This window comes from Eschrichtius robustus, chromosome 13, assembly GCF_028021215.1.
Source record: "Eschrichtius robustus isolate mEscRob2 chromosome 13, mEscRob2.pri, whole genome shotgun sequence".
Taxonomy (NCBI): Eukaryota; Metazoa; Chordata; class Mammalia; order Artiodactyla; family Eschrichtiidae; genus Eschrichtius; species Eschrichtius robustus.
The window spans coordinates 99,795,057-99,812,960 of NC_090836.1; the positions used below are offsets into that span (position 1 = coordinate 99,795,057).

A 17,904-nucleotide genomic window follows, 5' to 3' on the forward strand; every position below is an offset into this window, starting at 1 on the left:
GCAGAGCATGGGCTCTAGGCGCGCAGGCTTCAGTAGTTGTGGCTCGCGGGCTCAGTAGTTGTGGTGCACTGGCTTAGTTGCTCTGCGGCATGTGGGATCTTCCCGGACCAGGTCTCAAACCCATGTCCCCTGCATTGGCAGGTGGATTCTTAACCACTGTGCCACCAGGGAAGCCCAAGGTTTCTATTATTAACTGAATAAAAGTTAATGGGGGAGACATAATAAACAGGAAATAAAAGCATGAATGTAGGGAAGCTTTTTTTATAAGTGGTTAGTGCTATAATGAAAATACAACCCAGGGATGTGACAGAGACCTGCAGGTAGGCTACTTTCTCATGGCCAGGGAGGGGACATTTGAGCTGAGACCTAAATGATGTGAAGGAGCCCTGAGGAGTTAGAGCCGAGGGGTAGGGTTGAGAAGGAAGAGCATTCTAGGCTGCAGGAACTGCAAGGGCAGAACTCTGACACGGGAACCAGCAAATTCATGGGCAGATGTTCTGAGCTCACCGGTTTCCAGGGCTGTAGGGAAACCCTAGCCTCCTGAGTTTGGTTGTGCACTCCTGAAACCTTCACTGCAGGCCTAGCTGTCGACTGACTCCAGGCAGAGTCTGGCCGCTGAAGTTGCCTTTCAGGCCGGCGGGAGTGGCGGAAGCAGAAATGGATAATCCCCAGAAGCAGAGGTCCGGGCGACTCCAGCGGCCGGGTTGGGTGGCTGGGAAGCTGGGCCGGGCCTCGCGGGCTGGATAGGAGCCCGCCCAGAGGAGGCGTCTGGGCCGAGGCCGTCCCAGGCTTGGCTCTGCGGGAGAAGTGGGCCGGGCGGGGAGAGGGGGACTGGAGGGGGGAAGGGAAGGTCTCCGAGTTCTCTGGGAGGTGGACTGGGTCCGAGGGCCCCGGACGGCCTGAGGTGGGACTCTGCGTTCGAGGCCTCCCGCCACTGACCAGCACTGTGGCTCAGGCGGGTCACGGCCTGTCGGGCCTCAGTTTCCCTCGGGCATGGATCGCGGGGCGGCTTCGCGGATCGCGAGGCCTAGTGAGTCGTGGGCGGGGAGGGGCGGGGGCGGTAACTCGAGCCGCCCAAGCGGGGTCTTTCGCTCCCGTGGCCAAGTTAGCGGCGCGGGCGGAGGCGTGGGGTCCCGAGCCGGAATCGCCCCTGGCCGCGGCCGCAGCCCACCCCGCGGGTCGCCCTCCTGGGCTTCGGGGGCGCGGAGGTGAGAGCGGGCCCGGCGGGCTCGGGAGGAGGCGGCCTCCGGGAGGGCGTGGCCCGCGGGGACGTGGCGGGACAGCTCCGTGCGCGATGGGGAAACCGAGGCGGCAGCCGCACCCGGAGTCTGCGGCGCTCGCCGAGGAGTTCCTGGTGAGGCCACCCTGTTTCAAGGCGACAGCAGGTTAGGGGCTCACCGCGGTGGCCACCGGCCAGTGGGTCCCACGCCCCAGCCCGCCGCTCCTCTAACAAAAGAATTCAGAAAAACGCGGTGCACCGGCTTCCCGCCGGGGTTGAAGTCCGGGCCTCGCATCCCCGGAGCGGGGAGGTGGGTAGGAGAAGACGCCTGTCCCTGTGAGGGGGTGCGGAGACAGTTCGGTGGGCTCCGGATCCCCTCTCCGCGCCCCGGAGCTGAGGCCACTCCTCGAGGAAACATCTGTGTTCTCCCCCTCCTTCTCCTCGACCACCATCGGAGAATGGCCCCTCCCCATCTCAGGACCCTGCTTGCTTCACTCCATAGCCCTTGTCAAGACCGGTCCTTACGTTATTATTTAATTAATTTTAAAATTCACTAATTATTATTTATTTTTGTCTTTTTTTTTTACAGTGTGTCTGCCCCGCTGAAATGTAGGCTCCAGGAGGGAGAGACTTTATTTTGTCCACTGTTGTAGTCACAGTTATTTTAACAAATCCTTTCAGAGGGCCTTCCCAAGCCCTGCAAGGGGCTGGATATTGGGGGTTCCACTGGGAGCCAAGCCCAGTCCTGCCCTAGACATTCTGGGGCTGGGGACAGCAGTGTAAACACAAAGGAGATCATTGCGGGATGAAGGAAAGGAAAACAGAAGTGAGGGGTTGCTAGTTGGGTCACCTTAGATCAGACCACCTTGGTGATCAGGACAGGCCTCTCAGATTAGGTTACTTAAAGACCACAAATAAACTGTGACAAGTGCTAGAAGGGAAAAGCAAGAAGCTATGAGGGCATTTAACTCTGACCTAGCATTAGAGGGCAGGGCAATGAGGTCTGAAGAGTGATGATCAGGACAATGGGACTCAGCTCCTTAAATTGCTCATAAGTGCAGGGCCTGGGTGGTCCCGTGATGGTGGTGGAGGTGGTGGGGCGATTATCAGGGGTCAGGGAAAGCTTCCTGGAGGAGGTGGTGGTTTCATTTGGCCCCAAAGCCTGAGTAGGAGCTTTCATCCTTTAGGATGGGTTGACTGGGTTTGAGAATTCTTTTGCAGGTGCCCCGGAAACCACGTGGTCAAAGGGCTGAGCCGCGTGGCCAGACAAGAGAGGCCCCTGCCCCTGCCCAGTGAGCTCTGCTGGTAAGTGGGTCATTGCCAAGACTTGCCCCCAAAGGGTGTGAGGGAATCAGGAGACCAAGCTCCGCTTCTCACTGGCCATGTGACCGTGGGCAGTTCACCTTCACTGTCCTGACCTCAGTTTTCTGTGAGTCAGGAGGACAGTTGGATGAGATGCCACTTGTGACCTATGGGGCACCAACGTTCTTTGGTTGAGGTTGATCCTACTCAGTCATGCCCTGTGTTTGTACTTCGCTCTTATTTACTGAGCAGGTCCCTGTCTGAACCCACACTGATGGAGGAATGAGGCAGGCCTGCCCCACCCCAGCCCTATCTGGCCCTGAAGGCTACTAAAGGACAGCTGTGCCATTAACAAATGAAAGGCCAGCAGGGGTCCACGGGGGTCACAGAAACCCTGGATGTTTGGCTTCAGGGTTGGAGCTAAGGGGCCCTCAGATTAGGGGACGGTTTAAGCACGATGGTTTTTATGAGTTTGGGGTCCATTTCAGCTCAGCTGATGACTTTTCCTTTGGGTTTTAAACAGCTGTGTCAAAGCCCTGCCATACCTCCTGGTCTGATACAATCGCATTATCCTTTTCTCTGAGTCCTCTGATGTCCAGTTTTTTGCATGATCCTCACAACAGCGCTTTGAGAGAAAAGGCAGGGGAGACTAGCCCATTTCACAGAGGAAGACACTGAGAGCCTCAGGGCACAGCAAGTGAGAAGAGCCCACAGGCCTGGGGCCCAGGTCTTTCCAGAGCCAGTGCTCTTTTTCCCACAGGGGCACAAGGGCTGCCTCCCTCTCTGATCTGTCTCCACCTCTCTCACCTCACAGTTCTTATGGGAGCCATGAAGCTGAACGAGAGGAGTGTGGCCCACTACGCCCTGAGCGACTCCCCAGCAGACCACGCAGGCTTCCTGCGCACTTGGGGGGGTGCAGGGACTCCACCCACCCCCAGTGGCACTGGCCGAAGGTGCTGGTTTGTCCTTAAAGGCAACCTGCTGTTCTCCTTTGAGAGTCGAGAGGGCCGGGCCCCACTGAGCCTAGTGGTGCTGGAGGGCTGCACAGTGGAGTTGGCCGAGGCTCCCGTGCCTGAAGAGTTTGCCTTTGCCATCCGCTTCGACGCCCCTGGAGTGCGCCCACACCTGCTCGCGGCAGATGGGCCAGCGGCCCAGGAGGCCTGGGTGAAGGCACTGTCCAGGGCAAGCTTTGGCTACATGCGCCTGGTGGTGCGTGAGCTGGAGAGCCAGTTGCGTGATGCCCGCCACAGCCTGGGCCTGCATCGCCACTCATCCTGGAAGGCCATTCCCAGCCGCTGTAAGCCCCAGGCTCCTGACCACTGGTCTCTTGGCCTGGAGAATGGTCACTCCCTCTCCAGAGATTGCAGCCCTATGGGCTTGGTGGAAGAAGCGGGCAGCAGGCCAGCAGGGCGGGGCTTGGCCGAGTGGGAGTTGCAGGGCCCTGCCAGCCTCCTCCTAGGCAGGAGGCAGAGCCCTGTGTCCCCGGAGACCTCCTGCTTCTCTACGCTACATGACTGGTATGGCCAGGAGATTATGGAGCTGAGGCGGGCGTGGCTGCAGAGTGCCCAGGGGAGCCAGCCAGATTGCGAGGAACAAGATAGGCCCTGAGCCTGGGCCCTTCGGGTTCAGCCCTTGTCCTGCTGGTCAGGACACCAGGGCCAGTGCTTTTTCAAGAGTTTAATGTTTACTGGTTTCTGAAGTTGCTGTTGGATGTGAGTTCTCCCCTTCCTGCTTTTTAGGCTTGCTCCAGGTTCCAAATCCACCCTTACGCCTAGAGGGGACTGAGGAATCATTAACTTTCAACCCCTTTATTTCCTGAGGGCCAGAGAGGAGAGGTGGCTTGCTCAGCAGCCACAGACCTAGGTCTCCTGACTCTGCCCCTCTCTCAGGGGATATTAATGAAATGGAGGAAGTGGGGAATATTACATGACCACAGACCGCTCTGCCTTTCACCTACACACGATTCTACAGACACAATTTCCAACATGGGGAATCTTGTATAAATACCAGAAGTTGACTGCAGTGTTGGCTTGAGGGACTGATACTGTCAGAAAAAGTGGGTTTACTGTGTTATGGGGGTTTCTGGGGCCCGGCTCATCCTGAGTGATGAGAAGATTGGGCATGGGACCCCCACTCTGCAGTTTGGACAGGACCCTTTGGAGGGAGAGGGCACTTAGCCAGTCAAGAGGGATTTATCCTGCTCCGAAAGTGTTAGGCCCCCATCTTCTTTCCCTGGCTGCCCTGTCAACAGACAGTGCTTGGTCATTGCCCCAGGAGGGCCAGTAGCTTTTATATGTCAGCAGAAATCCTTCCTGTACTCTGTCCTCAGCTGCCAAGTAGGAAGCTGAAGTGGGGAGGCAGTGAGGCTCCCTGGGAAAGCCAGTTTCTTACTTTGGTTTTCAGTCCTGGGCATTCTAGGAGCTTGGGCACAGGATTCCTGGCACCCCGTGATAAACTCTTCTGTCTTGGCTGGACTCCCAGAGAGATGTTCCTGATCCTGAAACCCCCTAGGAACTCGTTCACAGTCTTGCTCGGCACCCAGTGTGTACCTGCCAAGATCCTCTTGTTCCTACTCTCACCAGCATGGCGCCAAGCGTTTGCTTTATCGATTGTTCTGAGAGGAAAAGTGGCTGGTTGGACAGAGCCAGAGGCCAGATCAGCCTGATAGCCTAGGGGTGTGGTGGCAGAGGCTGGATGGAAGATGCAGAGCCTGGTCCAGTCATCCCCCTACTCCAATATACACAGTCTCCCCCTTCTTAGCCTCTCTCCCTTACTGGGGCCTTGGACAGCCTGAGCTTGAGGCTTGGGCTCAGAGCCTCTTAAGTCCAGGAGGCTGACATGCCGTCCAGGGTCCTGGACCAGTTCCTAGGAAGCCAGGCCTGTTTCCCAAGAAGAGGGGCCACCTTCCCAGCCCTGTATGGGAGCCCCACAGCCCCGATGCGTCTTGTTTTATACACAGACACTATGGGCTTTTTGTTATCTTGCCTATTGTTACAGTGCTTTTTATACGATTAAAACATTATGGTTTTTTATTACTTATTTTGGCTCAAGTTTACTTTAGCAATCACCTGGACAGTTTGTGTGAAAGCCCCCATTTTCCCCCTTTTCAGATATATTTTCCATTTAGCTATACATAACATATACCTTGGCATGAAATAAAATTCCAAAATCATTCAAGTAGCACGAGTAATAAATTTGTATTTTTAAATTGTTAAAAAAAAAATACAATAGTTTGAAGTTCAATTAAAGTGGTTTCTCATTTCAACAACCCCCTGCTCTGCCACGCCCTGGCGGTCCTGGGTGCGGCAACAATGCCAGAAATCTGAAGGCTTCACAAGGACAACGCCAGTCAGGTGGCCCCGCCCACCAGGCCCGGAATGAGGGGTGTACCGGACCTTTGGGGTCATCCTCCTGACGTCACCATGTCGGGCCGCAACAGGAACTAGGCGCATTGCGCAAGTCTGTGAGCTGGACCTCTCGTCTGCTCCCTAAAGCCTCGCGAGGCTTCCGGCGGCGTTCTTCCAGAGGGCGGCACGGGGGCCGGGCGGTGGGGTGTAGGTGCCCGGACGAGGAGGGGAGCTGGGAGATGGCGTCCGGAGCGGCTCGCTGGCTGGCGCTGGCACCCGTCGGATCTGGGGCTTTCCGGAGCGGGCTGAACTTGGGGAAAGGTGGCGATGTCTCCGCCGGTCGGGGCGGCTTAGTTCGGGGTCTGGTACCATCGAGGTCAGTCATCGTTACTCGCAGCGGCGCCATTTTGCCCAAACCGGTGAAAGTGAGTGTCTGCCTGGAGGCGGGGCGAAGGGGCCGAGGACTGTCATTGTGGGGAGTGTGTGCGGGCTCACGCTGATTGATAGGAGCAAAGGCCAGTCGAACGACCGCCTTAGACCGGAAGACGGATCAAGGACAAAGTTTTGCGCTAATGCGCTGCTAATTTTGACAAATGGGAGGAAATGGTCGGGTTAGATCCGGGAGTTGAGTAGGGTGCGTGGAGACTGAAGATGGGGGGCAAGAGCGGAGAAAGACGGCACTTTGCACTAGTTCATCGTGAGGAGTGCGGTGCCCTGACTCTCCGGAGCCACAAGACTCCGCTTTATGCATCCAGTATAGACAAGTCATGTAACCTCTCTACCATAGAGTTGATGGGATGAAAAACGAATTGTGGAATGACTTTGTAAATAAAGGGTAAGTGGGACAGACCTTATCTTTTTGCGAGTTTTGACCTAGTATTTAATTCATGTGATTGGGTGTGCAGAGAATTATTACTATCAGTGTTTTTACAAATGAAGAATCAGGGGCCAGACTAGTGAAGCCACTGTCCAAAGCTAGCAGCTGACTTAGGTTCTGGAATTCAGATTTCCTGCTGCTACAACTCCCACCAGATCCTATTTTTTCCCACCACTGTTACCACATGCCCTCAGTACCCTTGGAGTTTTCTCAGTAAAATAGGAACAGTCCCTTATACCAAGTAAGTTTGCTTTTTGACTCCAGCGCTGTGTGAGAGTTACAAAACATTCTTTTAAAGCTAGTCTGGCCGACGCAAGCTCACACAAGGTGAGTTCAGGGTTGTTTCACAGCAAGAAGCACGGTCATGTTGGGGAAGAGCTGCCTTTAAAGAGGCACAACTGAAGAGAAAAAAAAACCTTTTTTTTGAAACTCCGTAGGAAAGTATGAGAGGAAATGTTGAAATTTTACTGAAACTCCGCCAGTCCATTTAAATAGCTAGTCTTTTACTATAAAGACATGCTCAATTTTCAAAACATATTTCTAAAATTTAATGTAGTGAAATCACATTTCTCAGGCACCAGGGAACCAGTTAAAGAACTGTATAGAATATCCCTTCACTGTACATGTTCATTTTTTTGTAATCTATTTTCATGTATTTAGTAGTTTCTTCAAGGAGAGCTGAACTCTATTCCCTAGTCCAGCTCTTAGTACTTTCTCACCCGTTTATGAGTATCTGCAAGTAATTAATAGGTTGGGCCCTAACTTTTAGATGTCCATAAGAGTGCCTTGTACTTCTCTTTCCAGTGTACAGTTTGATGGCCATAAAATCACTTTATCTCTTCTTGTAATTTTTTTTCTTGCTCTGAACTTTTCAAGGACTTTAAAATCAAGTTGCTTATGATGGATCTCAGGTCCACAGGAGGGAATGCCCCTGAGAGGGCCAGGCCTTCTGTGGTCCTACTAGAGTGGGCTCTGGCGCTCACAGCCACCACTTTGACCCTCTGCAGATGTCCTTCGGCCTTCTCCGTGTGTTCTCCGTTGTGATCCCCTTTCTCTATGTCGGGACGCTAATTAGCAAGAACTTTGCTGCTCTACTTGAGGAGCATGATATTTTTGTTCCAGAGGATGATGACGACGACGACTAACAGGTAAGACTTGCTTTTGATGCAACTGTGACGCAGTTTAGCCTGGTAGCAGAATCTGGACACTCGAAGCAGAAGCACAGACTTTTAATGCATTGACTCTCTTGGTGACTAATGTTTTTATGTCACCTTTTCTCTATGCTGGATGAAGGAAACTATCTTATTGACTTACAAATTCACTGGCGTCTCTTCCAACCAGGTTGGATCCCAGCCAGCCTTTTCTATTTGCCCTTTTATGTACCCTCAATTTTCTCAACCCACAAATTTTCTTGACAATTTAATATGCCTTACACACCCACCACAAACAACTTCATTTCACCAGCTCCATATTGAAATTTAGAAACCGCAGGCCCTCATCAGTGAGCTCTGGTTACCAAGCTCTGCACCAGCACAGCCTGTACACAGGCACTGCCGCCCGGTTCATACACTGTTCACAAACCCTTCCCCTGTGCCAGTTCCATTCAGCTTTCTTGTGCTGACTTCCTGTGCCCTAATGTGTGCTGACTGGCTGCATTACTGTTATAAACAAGGACCCTCCTGACTCTAGTCTGGCGTTTAAGGCTTGCGATGATCTGGTCACACCTGTTCTTCCAGCCTTATCTTCCATATTCCCAACCACATACCTATCCCCAATATTCACTATCTCTTGAGTTACTCACTCTTACCCACTCCCAGTGGCCCATTATTCCTCCCAATTGAAAGATTATTTCTCACTGCTCTGTCTCATTTCCACCAATTCTTCATTATCTTTGATGAAGTCTTTCCTCCATTTGAAAGTGACTGCTCTGTCTCCTGACCAGTACCTCTTGTGACAGTCAGTATTATATGCTTAAGATATACCCTAAACTCTACTTGACCATATTCTTGCTGCAGGGAACATGTCTTTTTATACGTTTAGGCCCCCAGTGCCTGGTCTCTGGTGAATGTTCAGTATATATATGAATGAATAATTGAATGTACTCAAAACTGCCTATCTCCTGCCATGTTTGGTAGAACCACTGTATGGAATTCTTTCAGTATATGGTAAGAGGAAGGCTCTGTCACCCAGTTCACTGCTGCTTTCCTTTCTTGCAGGGCATGGAGAAGTATAGAAAGGAGAAAGCCCTAACTTAAGAAATGGTGATGCTCGCAGCCTCTCCTCCTTCCCTATCAATCAGCAGATGGGCCCAGGGAAAGCCCTCAGCCTCCCAACCCCAGTGAAGCCTCCTGCATGGTCTGTGACCATAGCTCAGATCCCCAGGCTCCGGGAGGTTCCTGGAGATGTGCTGTCCACTGAGCATAATCAAATTATGAATCAACATAATAAACATCAGCTCTGTAGGACTGAGTGATGGCTGAAGTGTCTCAATACAAGTAGGCTCTAGTTGCAGTTTCTTCACCCTGCTGTCCTGTCTCTATCAGCTGAACAAATAGGTCTCTGATTTACAACCCAGGGCCTCCAGGCCCCTATGGATCCACAGGTAATCATGGGGACCTGGGACCAATTTTCATTATTTACAAAAGCCCAACAGCTACACAGGCTAACTAAAGGCTCAAGCTTTTGCGTTGAGTAACACTGGCTAGTTATCCCATGCAATCAGAAGAAGCTTTGATTGTTTAAAACTCCTTGAGAAATACCACTTTTTAGAATTCTTTCGAAACTTGGTTTCCTTAGATGAGAAAATAATAAAGGGCAAGAGAAAAACAAATACCGTATGCTAACACATATATATATGGACTCTAAAAAAACAAAAAAAAGGTCATGAAGAACCTAGGGGCAATATGGGAATAAAGACACAGACCTACTAGAGAATGGACTTGAGGATACGGGGAGGGGGAAGGGTAAGCTGGGACAAAGTGAGAGAGTGGTGTGGACACATATACACTACCAAACGTAAAATAGCTAGCTAGTGGGAAGCAGCCGCATAGCACAGGGAGATCAGCTCGGTGCTTTGTGACCACCTAGAGGGGTGGGATGATCGGGCGGGTGGGAGGGAGATGCAAGAAGGAGGAGATATGGAGATATGTGTGTATGTACAGCTGATTCACTTTGTTATAAAGCAGAAACTAACACACCATTGTAAAGCAATTATACTCCAATAAAGATGTTAAAAACAACAACAACAACATAATAATAAAGGGGTTGTTGGTGCTGAAAAATTTGGGAATCCTCAGGGTGATTGTACCTATAGATATTGAACCCCTTTCTCCAGCATTTAGACTGTCCAGGGAAGGAACAGAGAAGACTACCATCCAAAGCAAACAGATCAGGTCTTTAACCTGGGTCAAGATTTATTCTCGTTGCTAGAGCTACATTCCAGTTTGCAAAGGGAATACTTCTGTGCGTGCATTGAACAGCTGTGTCCCTAGCAGGATGCCTGATTGAGAAGGAAGTTAATTTCATCTTAAGGACCAGTGCTTGTTGCGGACAGGGGGTTAGGCCTCTGAGCAGCCATTTTCTTCAGAACCCAGGGAAAAATAGCCCAGCTTGTCAGCTCTACTTCTGGGCCTCTTAGTGCTGCTCGGATCCTCCTCCAATAGCAAGAGCTGGCGGATTTTGGATGATCTGTGCCATTACACCAAAATATCCAATCCTGGGGGCTGTAGAAACAGCTAAGTTAACAAAGCCATCCAGCATCATACCCAGAACGGCAGTTTCTGAGCAGATGGCCTCACCATTCCTGTTTACCAACATGCAAGGCTCTGAGAAAGGAGAATCTAATTTACTAGAAACACCACACTTCAGGAGAAGGGAAAGAACAGGTGGTGTGTTCAACTTGTTCAGACAAAAAGTGAGACTGCAGAAGTAGAGCTTCTCATTGGTTCACCAATGGAATTCTATCATGAAATGACCATCATATATTGAGTTTATTTGTGCTCTAAAATATTTAAATATCAACATGCACTTTTCCATTGAGTGATTTCACGGGTCGTGCCCAACATAGAACTTGGACAGGAAATCCTTTGGCCTTGGTGCTTCTGTTTCATGGAAAAACCGCATAACGTGTGTCCGCTGCTTCCACACTTTAATTGTTTCTTCCAGTTCCATCTTTCCCTGCACAAGTGAGGGGAGAGGTCTTCAGTCAGAGTGGTTGAGTGGAAGGAATACAACACTGAAGGCCAGGACTCGATTCTCTGCTCTGGCACTGACTTGCTGAGTGACCTTGGGCAAGTAACATACTGTGTCTAGACCATACTTCCTGCATCTGGACACTGAGGTGGTTGGACTAAGTAATCTCTGAGACCTTTCAAATACTCCTTAACTCTCTGGCTGACTGGTTCCAAGAGGAGACTTTAGGTCACCAGGCCTCTGCCCCCTGACTGCCTAACCTGACTGGCTTAATTTACATTCCTGCTTAACATTCTTTCCGTGTTATTTACTGGCCCATGCTGAAGTTGCCACTGACGCTAATGAGATGGACCAGAGAGGCAGAATCAGGCCCCGGATCTGACTCCATGGCCTGCTCTTCCGGCTGAAAACTGGCAACCAGGTGAAGCAGTAACTTCCAGGGATGAGGTTCAAGAAGAGTTCAAACTTTCCTCTGTTTTTAGTTTTAAAATGTAAGCCCCAGTGGATTTTCCCTTGAATAATCTTATAATCTATTTAACCAGGTGAGAACCTCCAAGTTGAACTATTCCTTTGAAACACTATGTAACAGTTGCTGACCTAGTAGTTGCTTTTAAACTTGGAGATAAAATGTTCATCTGAGAAGACTGAGAAGCTCTGGACAAGTTGGCTACTCTTTTAAATCAGTCAGGGAGAGTCAGTTACCTTAATGACCAGAAGATCAACCACCCTGGGGTCTATGACGTGGGCATTCTTCATAAACATTTCTCGGACTTTATCCCGTCCCTGTTTCACAGAGATGTCTAGCTGGAATAAATGCACTAAAGAGAAAACATGATTCAGGGTAGAGATGGTTAAAACGTGTTTTTAAAAAAATTGAGTCGACGGCTAGTCATTGAACACATAGGTTGCCCGTCTATTCCATTCACCAAATACTAGCCTGACCTTAAGCTAGGTGCTTGAGGATGTGAAGAAGTCTGAGGTATGGCACTTGCTCTCAAAGAGCGTAAGTTTGTTTGGGGAGACAAGCCCACTGCATTTGAAGAGGCAGTATAGCACAGTTCAAGAGTATGAACAACCTGGGTTCAAATCCCAGCTGTCACTTATCAGCTACATGATTCTGTGCGTGTTCACTTCTCTATGCCTGAGTGTTTTTATTTGTGAGTGAAATAAGGACGACAACAGCACATATAACTACAGAGCTGTGGTGAGGATTCTATGAGAGAACACTGCCTGGCATGGAATAAGCTCTCAGTAAATGTTAGCATAACAACTGACAAAAGATGACATGGTTGAAATGAATGTACAGTGATATGGTGTAGGTTTGTGCACCATGCAAACTTAAGAGTTGAGGGAGACTGCTGAGTGTGCAGGTAGGGAAAGGCATCAATCCAGCAAACAATTACTACCGTATTAGGTTACCTGGAGGAAAGAGAGAAGTTTAAGATGTAGCTCCTGCTCTCTAGGTCTTAAATCCATGACTGCAAATATTAAAATCACAATATTCAGCAATCCCTGATTAAGTGCTAAAATAGTGGCACAGACTCAGTGACCTGGGAGTTTGACAAGGCATATAGACGTCCTTTGAAAATTAGGTGATTTTATTCTCATCCTCTGGCAGTTGGCCTTCAGTGGATTTGCTGATGGCAAGGACATGAACAGGGCCTTGTGTGGTATGTGGAATAAGGACAGAAGAGAGGGGCACACGAGGCTCAGGGGACAGCATAACCAAGACTCACAGGCTAGAATGAGCACTGTGGTTGAGGAGAGCAGCGGGCTCATTTGGTGAGGATACCCTGTGGTGTGGCCATTCCTGTGACGTGTCCACTCTAGTCTATGGAACTATCACAACCAGCTCTGAAAACCATGAGGGCTATCTAGTGACTGAATTAATCAACAACCAAGTTTGAATCTTTAATTATACTCATAACTTAGTGATAGCAATAGAAAAATAAAGCTTCTGCTGAGGGAGAGATCATGCCAGGCTGATTCAACCAAAGAATAAGCAATAGCAGAAATCTAATAGGAGAAACTGCATCCCAGCTTTGTAGGTAAGTGTTAACAGAGAAGACAGAGGATCACATGAGAAAGAACTCAGTATCCAGTGGTGTGCCGGAGCAGGCTGCCATGGTGAGCCAATTATACACATCTCTTCCCAAATCGGCCGTCACTGACTTCACTTTGATAGCTCAAGATCAACCGTGGTGGGAGTACTTACATCATTGAAAATGGTAAACACTATAAATCTAGATTTCCTGACAGAGAGTTAGCTGTTAAACACCACAGTATCACATGTGGAATTTTAGAAAAGAGCAAACAAAGGGACCATAAGAAGACAGAGACACAAATTAATGCAAACTAATATGGATCCTGGAATTTAGAATCTTACCACTAGAGGCCTGTGGGGACTTGCCTTAAGTCAGACTACTGGTCCCTGGCAAACATGGGCCTAGAATCCAGGTTGCTTATTGTTTTTTAATTTACAATTTTGTGCTCTTTTGAGGAAAGGAGTATGAGGAATGTTCCCCTGCTGTCAGTGCTTACCTTCCCTGCGTTTTCATATTAGAATCCTGCCCAACCTTGGGAGACAAAGGCAAGGTGCCTCTGTGCGTACTGGGGGAGCTGGTGTCCACCTACTCCCATTCCACAAGGTCTCCTGAACCACACACCAGCGCACTGGCTGTATGAATCTTCTCCTCAGGAAAATATTCACAGGCACAAATGCAAAGTTTTGCCTACAATGTCAGTTCACGGATCCCTGAATGCCCATCTTCCCAGGTTAAGAATCCTTGTCTCTAAAGAGGCAAACTCATAGCTTTGTCCTAGTCATCCTTCTCCCACCTCAACCCCCTGAACACACCCCCTCTGCCGGTGAGAAAGGCTGCAGGAAGGCAAACAGGAACAGCCTAAGCTATAGCCCACTGAACTGTCCTTTGGTCTAAATCAGTGGTTGTCAAACCAGTGACGACTTCTGCCCACCAGGACATCTGGCAGCATCTGGAGGCATTTTTGATTATCAACTAGCGGGGAGAATGCTAATGGCATCGCTGGGTGGAGGTCAGGGATGTTGCTAAACAGCCCACAATGCACAGGACAGTCTCCACGACAAAGAATTATCCAGCACGAATGCCGCTGTTGAGAAGCCCTGGTGTTAAGTCATTTCCAACTGTCCTTTCTCAACTCAGACTCCTGGCTTAATCTTTTTTTTTTTTCTGGCTTAATCTTTGAATCCTGAATATTTTAATTTCAATCTGAAAAAATCTGAGGCACAAAAAGAAGATATGGAAGTGCCCCTTTTGGATGAAGGTGACTTCCATAGTCTCTGTGTTTTCCTCAAGTTACTGTTAAGGCTTTTCTGAGTCAGGGAGGCTCTGACAGGTTAGGAAGGATGACACTGATCTGGTTCTCAGCCGTCTGCTCCAATTCATTTTGGCAGCATTCATACCAAGCGCCGGGAGATCCTCAGATGGGAAGGCAGCATGGTGTGATGAAAATAGAGCACGGGACCTGGGGTCAAACAAGCTGGGTAAGGTCTCCACACCATCATGAACTAGGACCTTGCCTGGGGTGCAGCCTCCTCAGTCTATTTCTGCATCTACAACATAGGGAAGACGATAACCTCTTACCTAACTCCTTTACAGGAATGTGGCGAAAATCAAGTGACAACATCTTATAAACAGTAAAGCATCGATACAGATGTTAACTATTGAACATTTCAGCACTTACTTCCCATACCTCTATTATATTTTGGGTTTTAATGATCTGGTTATATATGCCTATCTTCCTGACTAGACCATAAGACCCTTGAAGGCAGGGTTGTGTTTTAGTCACTTTCATCTCTCTCTAGGCATCTAGTACTGACCCTGTAGTACAAGAGGTACCCAATGAAATGGAAATTAAACAAATGAATAGTTTCTACAGAAAGTCTCCTGTTATGTTGGAACCAGCAAGCAGCATGTAGTATTTCTTCAAAGGAGGGAATCCAAGGCAGTTTTGTTCTGTGCTCCCATGTGGAGGCAACCACCCAGGCAAATGGCACTCTGTTCCACAAGCGCAGCATAACTGGGTCCTGTGAGATTCAGGGAAAACTACAGCAGAAGCTGAGCCAAGTGTAACAGTTGGACAATCAGGGTCTGAAGTCTGGCTCTTCCACTTACTAACGGTGTGATGTGAGACAAGTTTATGTGCCTGAGTTTTCTCATCTGTAAGACAGGGAAATAATTAGAACCCACCCTAAAATGAGGCAATGTAAAGCATTTAGCATAGTGCTGGGCCATATGTATGCATTTCAATGAATGTTAGTTATTATCAATACTTTTACTTATTTCCAGTCCTTAGTTTGGATCCTCAGCTGGAATCCCCAATGATGGATGTCATGACACCAGTGTACACACAGGCCTGAGCAAACGACAAGCTACAGATCACTGATCCTCCCCATAAGGGTGTACCACCCCACTGACCCCCAGCCAACCTCCCCCTGCTCTACAGGCTCCTATAACCCCCTGCCTTCTCCTCTTCTCAGGACCCTTCTGACCGTGGGCTTATCTTCTCAAACAGTATTTGAGGGAAAGTCTTGGAGAGTGTTGATTTTGAATGAGCTAGATACCTGGGTTCTATCCTCAACTCAGTCACTGATTTTTTTACCCTTTGCCAACTATTCTTTCTGCCATCTGGGTCTTGTTCCCCACCCCCTGCTCCTCCCTGCAACAAGAAAGCATTCTTGGGCAATCATAGAAGTATTCTGCTAGGCAAACCTGCTTTTAAACATCTGCATTTGAATACACCCTCCACACACACACACCCAAGCTACTGTCACTCCCCTACGCCTATTATCCATCTGTCCCCTGAAGGCATGTGAGTTTGTAGTCCCTGAACCCGCCCTCGATCACTCCGGTTTCTCCCTCCCTTGTATCCTGTGGGTCTAAGTTATGGTCATGGGCAACCTCTCAAAAAGTCAGCTTGAAGACAAGTGACACTGTGAAACAGACACAGCTCCCGTACATTAAAGAGCTGGGTTCTGCATGGAGAGTAAGCCCTACACATAACAGTAACAATAATAACAAGACAGCAGTAGCAGCCAGCACTTAATGAGTGTCTAAGTAAGTGTCAGACACTATCCTAAGCACTTCAGATTCATTAACCTATTTAACAGAGCAACTCTTTGAAGAAGGTACTATATATTATCATTTTACAGATGAGGAAACTGAGGCATAGTGAGATGAAACAACTTGCTCACGGTCACACAGCTACTAAGGGGAAAGTGGAGGCAAGTCCAGTAACCACCACATTCTACTGCTTCTCACACACAGGCAAGGAAGTGGCAGCCCTAAGGGGTGCTACGGTGCTCCAGCTCACTTAAAAACACGATGAAACACACTAAATCAAATCAACAAAATTACCAAATATCGACAGTCCCTGACATCTGTACTGCCCTTGACAGTTCAGATGGGATTTTCCCCAAGTTTTCTTTCATCGGGTACACTGGGCAGCGCTGAGGGGGATGCCAAAATGAAAAAACAGTTCTGAACCCGGGGAGCTTATATTTTAATCCTTCGGGTGAACAGATTGGTTCTCTGACATCTAAGCGAAGACAGGGGTTCTGGGGGGGCAGGGGAAGGAGTTCCTAAGGAATACTAGGGGCCTGTGGAACTAGGTAAAAAGACTTCGGAGACTGGGGAGGGAGCCACCTCACCCGGAGGGACTGGAAAAGACACCACTGTCTTACTGGATGACCTTGGGAAAGTCACTTCCCTGCTCCGGTTCTGCTTCTTTCTCTGTGGGGGATGTGGGAACCAGATGATCGCTCAAATCCCACCGCCCCTTTGTTTATATAACCTAATGGATGTCTGTAAACACATTCAGGAACTCTTAGAGTTGACTCTGGGTTCCAGATCCACCAGGGGCTGGCTCTGGGCCATGCGCGTATCACTTCGCCTCTAGGTGCCTCAGCTGCCTCACCTATAAAGTGAGTGTGTCACTGACAGTCCTTGCTCTCCCTCCCAGGGGTTCGGGAAGAATTACGGGGGACAAAAGGGCAAGGGCGCCTAGCAGCGCGGTTCCGACGCAGAGCACGACTGGTCTGACCCTGGCGCCGCCGCCGCCAGGTCAGGCCCACCAAGGCTCGTGTGACCCTCCTCCCCTGAAGCGCTCGGAATCACCTCTGCCCAAGTTGGTGACCTCGGCTCGGCCCGGCAGAAATGGGAGGCCGGGACGGCGGCGACCTTGGGCGGCTGCCTCCGGGGCCCCGCGTGCGCCGCTGCCTCTCACCAGTGTTCGGCACCTCCCGATACCAGGCGCGGTAGAGCTCGCGCACCCTCCGCTTGGCCTCGTTCATGTCCCGACTGAAAATGGGCTTCACCGAGGTGGTGGCCGCAGCAGCAGCCCGGCGGAGGCCGCTCGCCGCCATCTTGCGAAAGAAACCACCTCCCAACTTCACCCCGTTTCAACCCGTAAGTCCGGCCGAGGGACGAATCTTTTTTCTCATTGGCTAAAACTTAAAGTCCCGCCCCTAAACTACTGGTGGGCGGGAGAACGGCTATGGGGCTCTCTGATTGGCTGAGAAGCCTCTCGCTCCTCTCTCCCTCTCCCCCTCCCCTCCCTCCCTCCCTCTCTTCCTCTCTCCCTCCCTTTCTCTCTCCCTCCTCTCTCCCTCCGTGTGAGAGAGGCAGGTGGAGGCTGCGCAGGCTCACCTGCGGAATCGTACGCTCGGCCGTTGAACGTCCTAACGGTCGCCCGACCGCGCCGCCAGGGGGCGCTCGGGCCCAGGTCAGCCGTTGTGCCGCGAGTTGGCGCGTGCCTGCTGTCTGGCGTGCACTGCGTCATGCCCGCGAACTGCCCCGGGCGCTGGTGTAGTAGCGCCCATCCGCACGCACGTCGTGGGTCTTCCTTCCGCGCTCGGGCCGTGGGCCCTGCTGAGGCAAATAATGGCGCCTGGGCTGCTGTGGCGTTGGCCTGGTACCTCTGCGGCTTTT

General features: G+C 50.2%; 3 protein-coding genes across 10 annotated transcripts; 2 read left to right on the top strand and 1 right to left on the bottom strand.

The window, feature by feature from the left end:
• Positions 1-837: 837 nt before the first annotated feature.
• PHETA2 (PH domain containing endocytic trafficking adaptor 2) lies at positions 838-9,214 on the top strand. 8 transcript variants are annotated; one of them, XM_068562003.1, is made up of 5 exons: positions 838-1,030; positions 2,441-2,524; positions 3,336-6,244; positions 7,753-7,893; positions 8,962-9,214. In XM_068562003.1, exon 3 carries the CDS (start codon positions 3,341-3,343, stop codon positions 4,127-4,129), a length of 789 nt encoding a protein of 262 aa, XP_068418104.1. In that variant the 5' UTR covers positions 838-1,030; positions 2,441-2,524; positions 3,336-3,340; the 3' UTR covers positions 4,130-6,244; positions 7,753-7,893; positions 8,962-9,214. The 8 variants fall into 8 exon arrangements, with proteins under 8 accessions (XP_068418104.1, XP_068418111.1, XP_068418110.1 ...); XM_068562010.1 differs by having other exon boundaries at positions 842-904; XM_068562009.1 differs by lacking the exon at positions 838-1,030 and adding an exon at positions 1,049-1,208.
• SMDT1 (single-pass membrane protein with aspartate rich tail 1) lies at positions 6,088-9,214 on the top strand. The gene is made up of 3 exons (XM_068562011.1): positions 6,088-6,293; positions 7,753-7,893; positions 8,962-9,214. Exons 1-2 carry the CDS (start codon positions 6,108-6,110, stop codon positions 7,888-7,890), a joined length of 324 nt encoding a protein of 107 aa, XP_068418112.1. The 5' UTR covers positions 6,088-6,107; the 3' UTR covers positions 7,891-7,893; positions 8,962-9,214.
• Positions 9,215-10,715: 1,501 nt separating this feature from the next.
• On the bottom strand, positions 10,716-17,378 carry NDUFA6 (NADH:ubiquinone oxidoreductase subunit A6). The gene is made up of 3 exons (XM_068561118.1): positions 17,201-17,378; positions 11,639-11,754; positions 10,716-10,921 (listed from the first exon to the last, which is right to left on the bottom strand). The coding sequence occupies exons 1-3, from the start codon at positions 17,337-17,339 to the stop codon at positions 10,790-10,792; spliced, it is 387 nt and encodes a 128-aa protein (XP_068417219.1). The 5' UTR covers positions 17,340-17,378; the 3' UTR covers positions 10,716-10,789.
• Positions 17,379-17,904: the final 526 nt, after the last annotated feature.

Coding starts and splice junctions, on each gene's coding strand:
- PHETA2 (XM_068562003.1), top strand. CDS start 3,341: ATGGGAGCCATGAAGCTGAACGAGAGGAGTGTGGCCCACTACGCCCTG.
- SMDT1 (XM_068562011.1), top strand. CDS start 6,108: ATGGCGTCCGGAGCGGCTCGCTGGCTGGCGCTGGCACCCGTCGGATCT. Junction 6,294..7,752: donor TTTTGCCCAAACCGGTGAAA/GTGAGTGTCTGC, acceptor GACCCTCTGCAG/ATGTCCTTCGGCCTTCTCCG.
- NDUFA6 (XM_068561118.1), bottom strand. CDS start 17,339: ATGGCGGCGAGCGGCCTCCGCCGGGCTGCTGCTGCGGCCACCACCTCG. Junction 11,755..17,200: donor TCGGGAGGTGCCGAACACTG/GTGAGAGGCAGC, acceptor TTTTCTCTTTAG/TGCATTTATTCCAGCTAGAC. Junction 10,922..11,638: donor TTGATCTTCTGGTCATTAAG/GTAACTGACTCT, acceptor TCACTTGTGCAG/GGAAAGATGGAACTGGAAGA.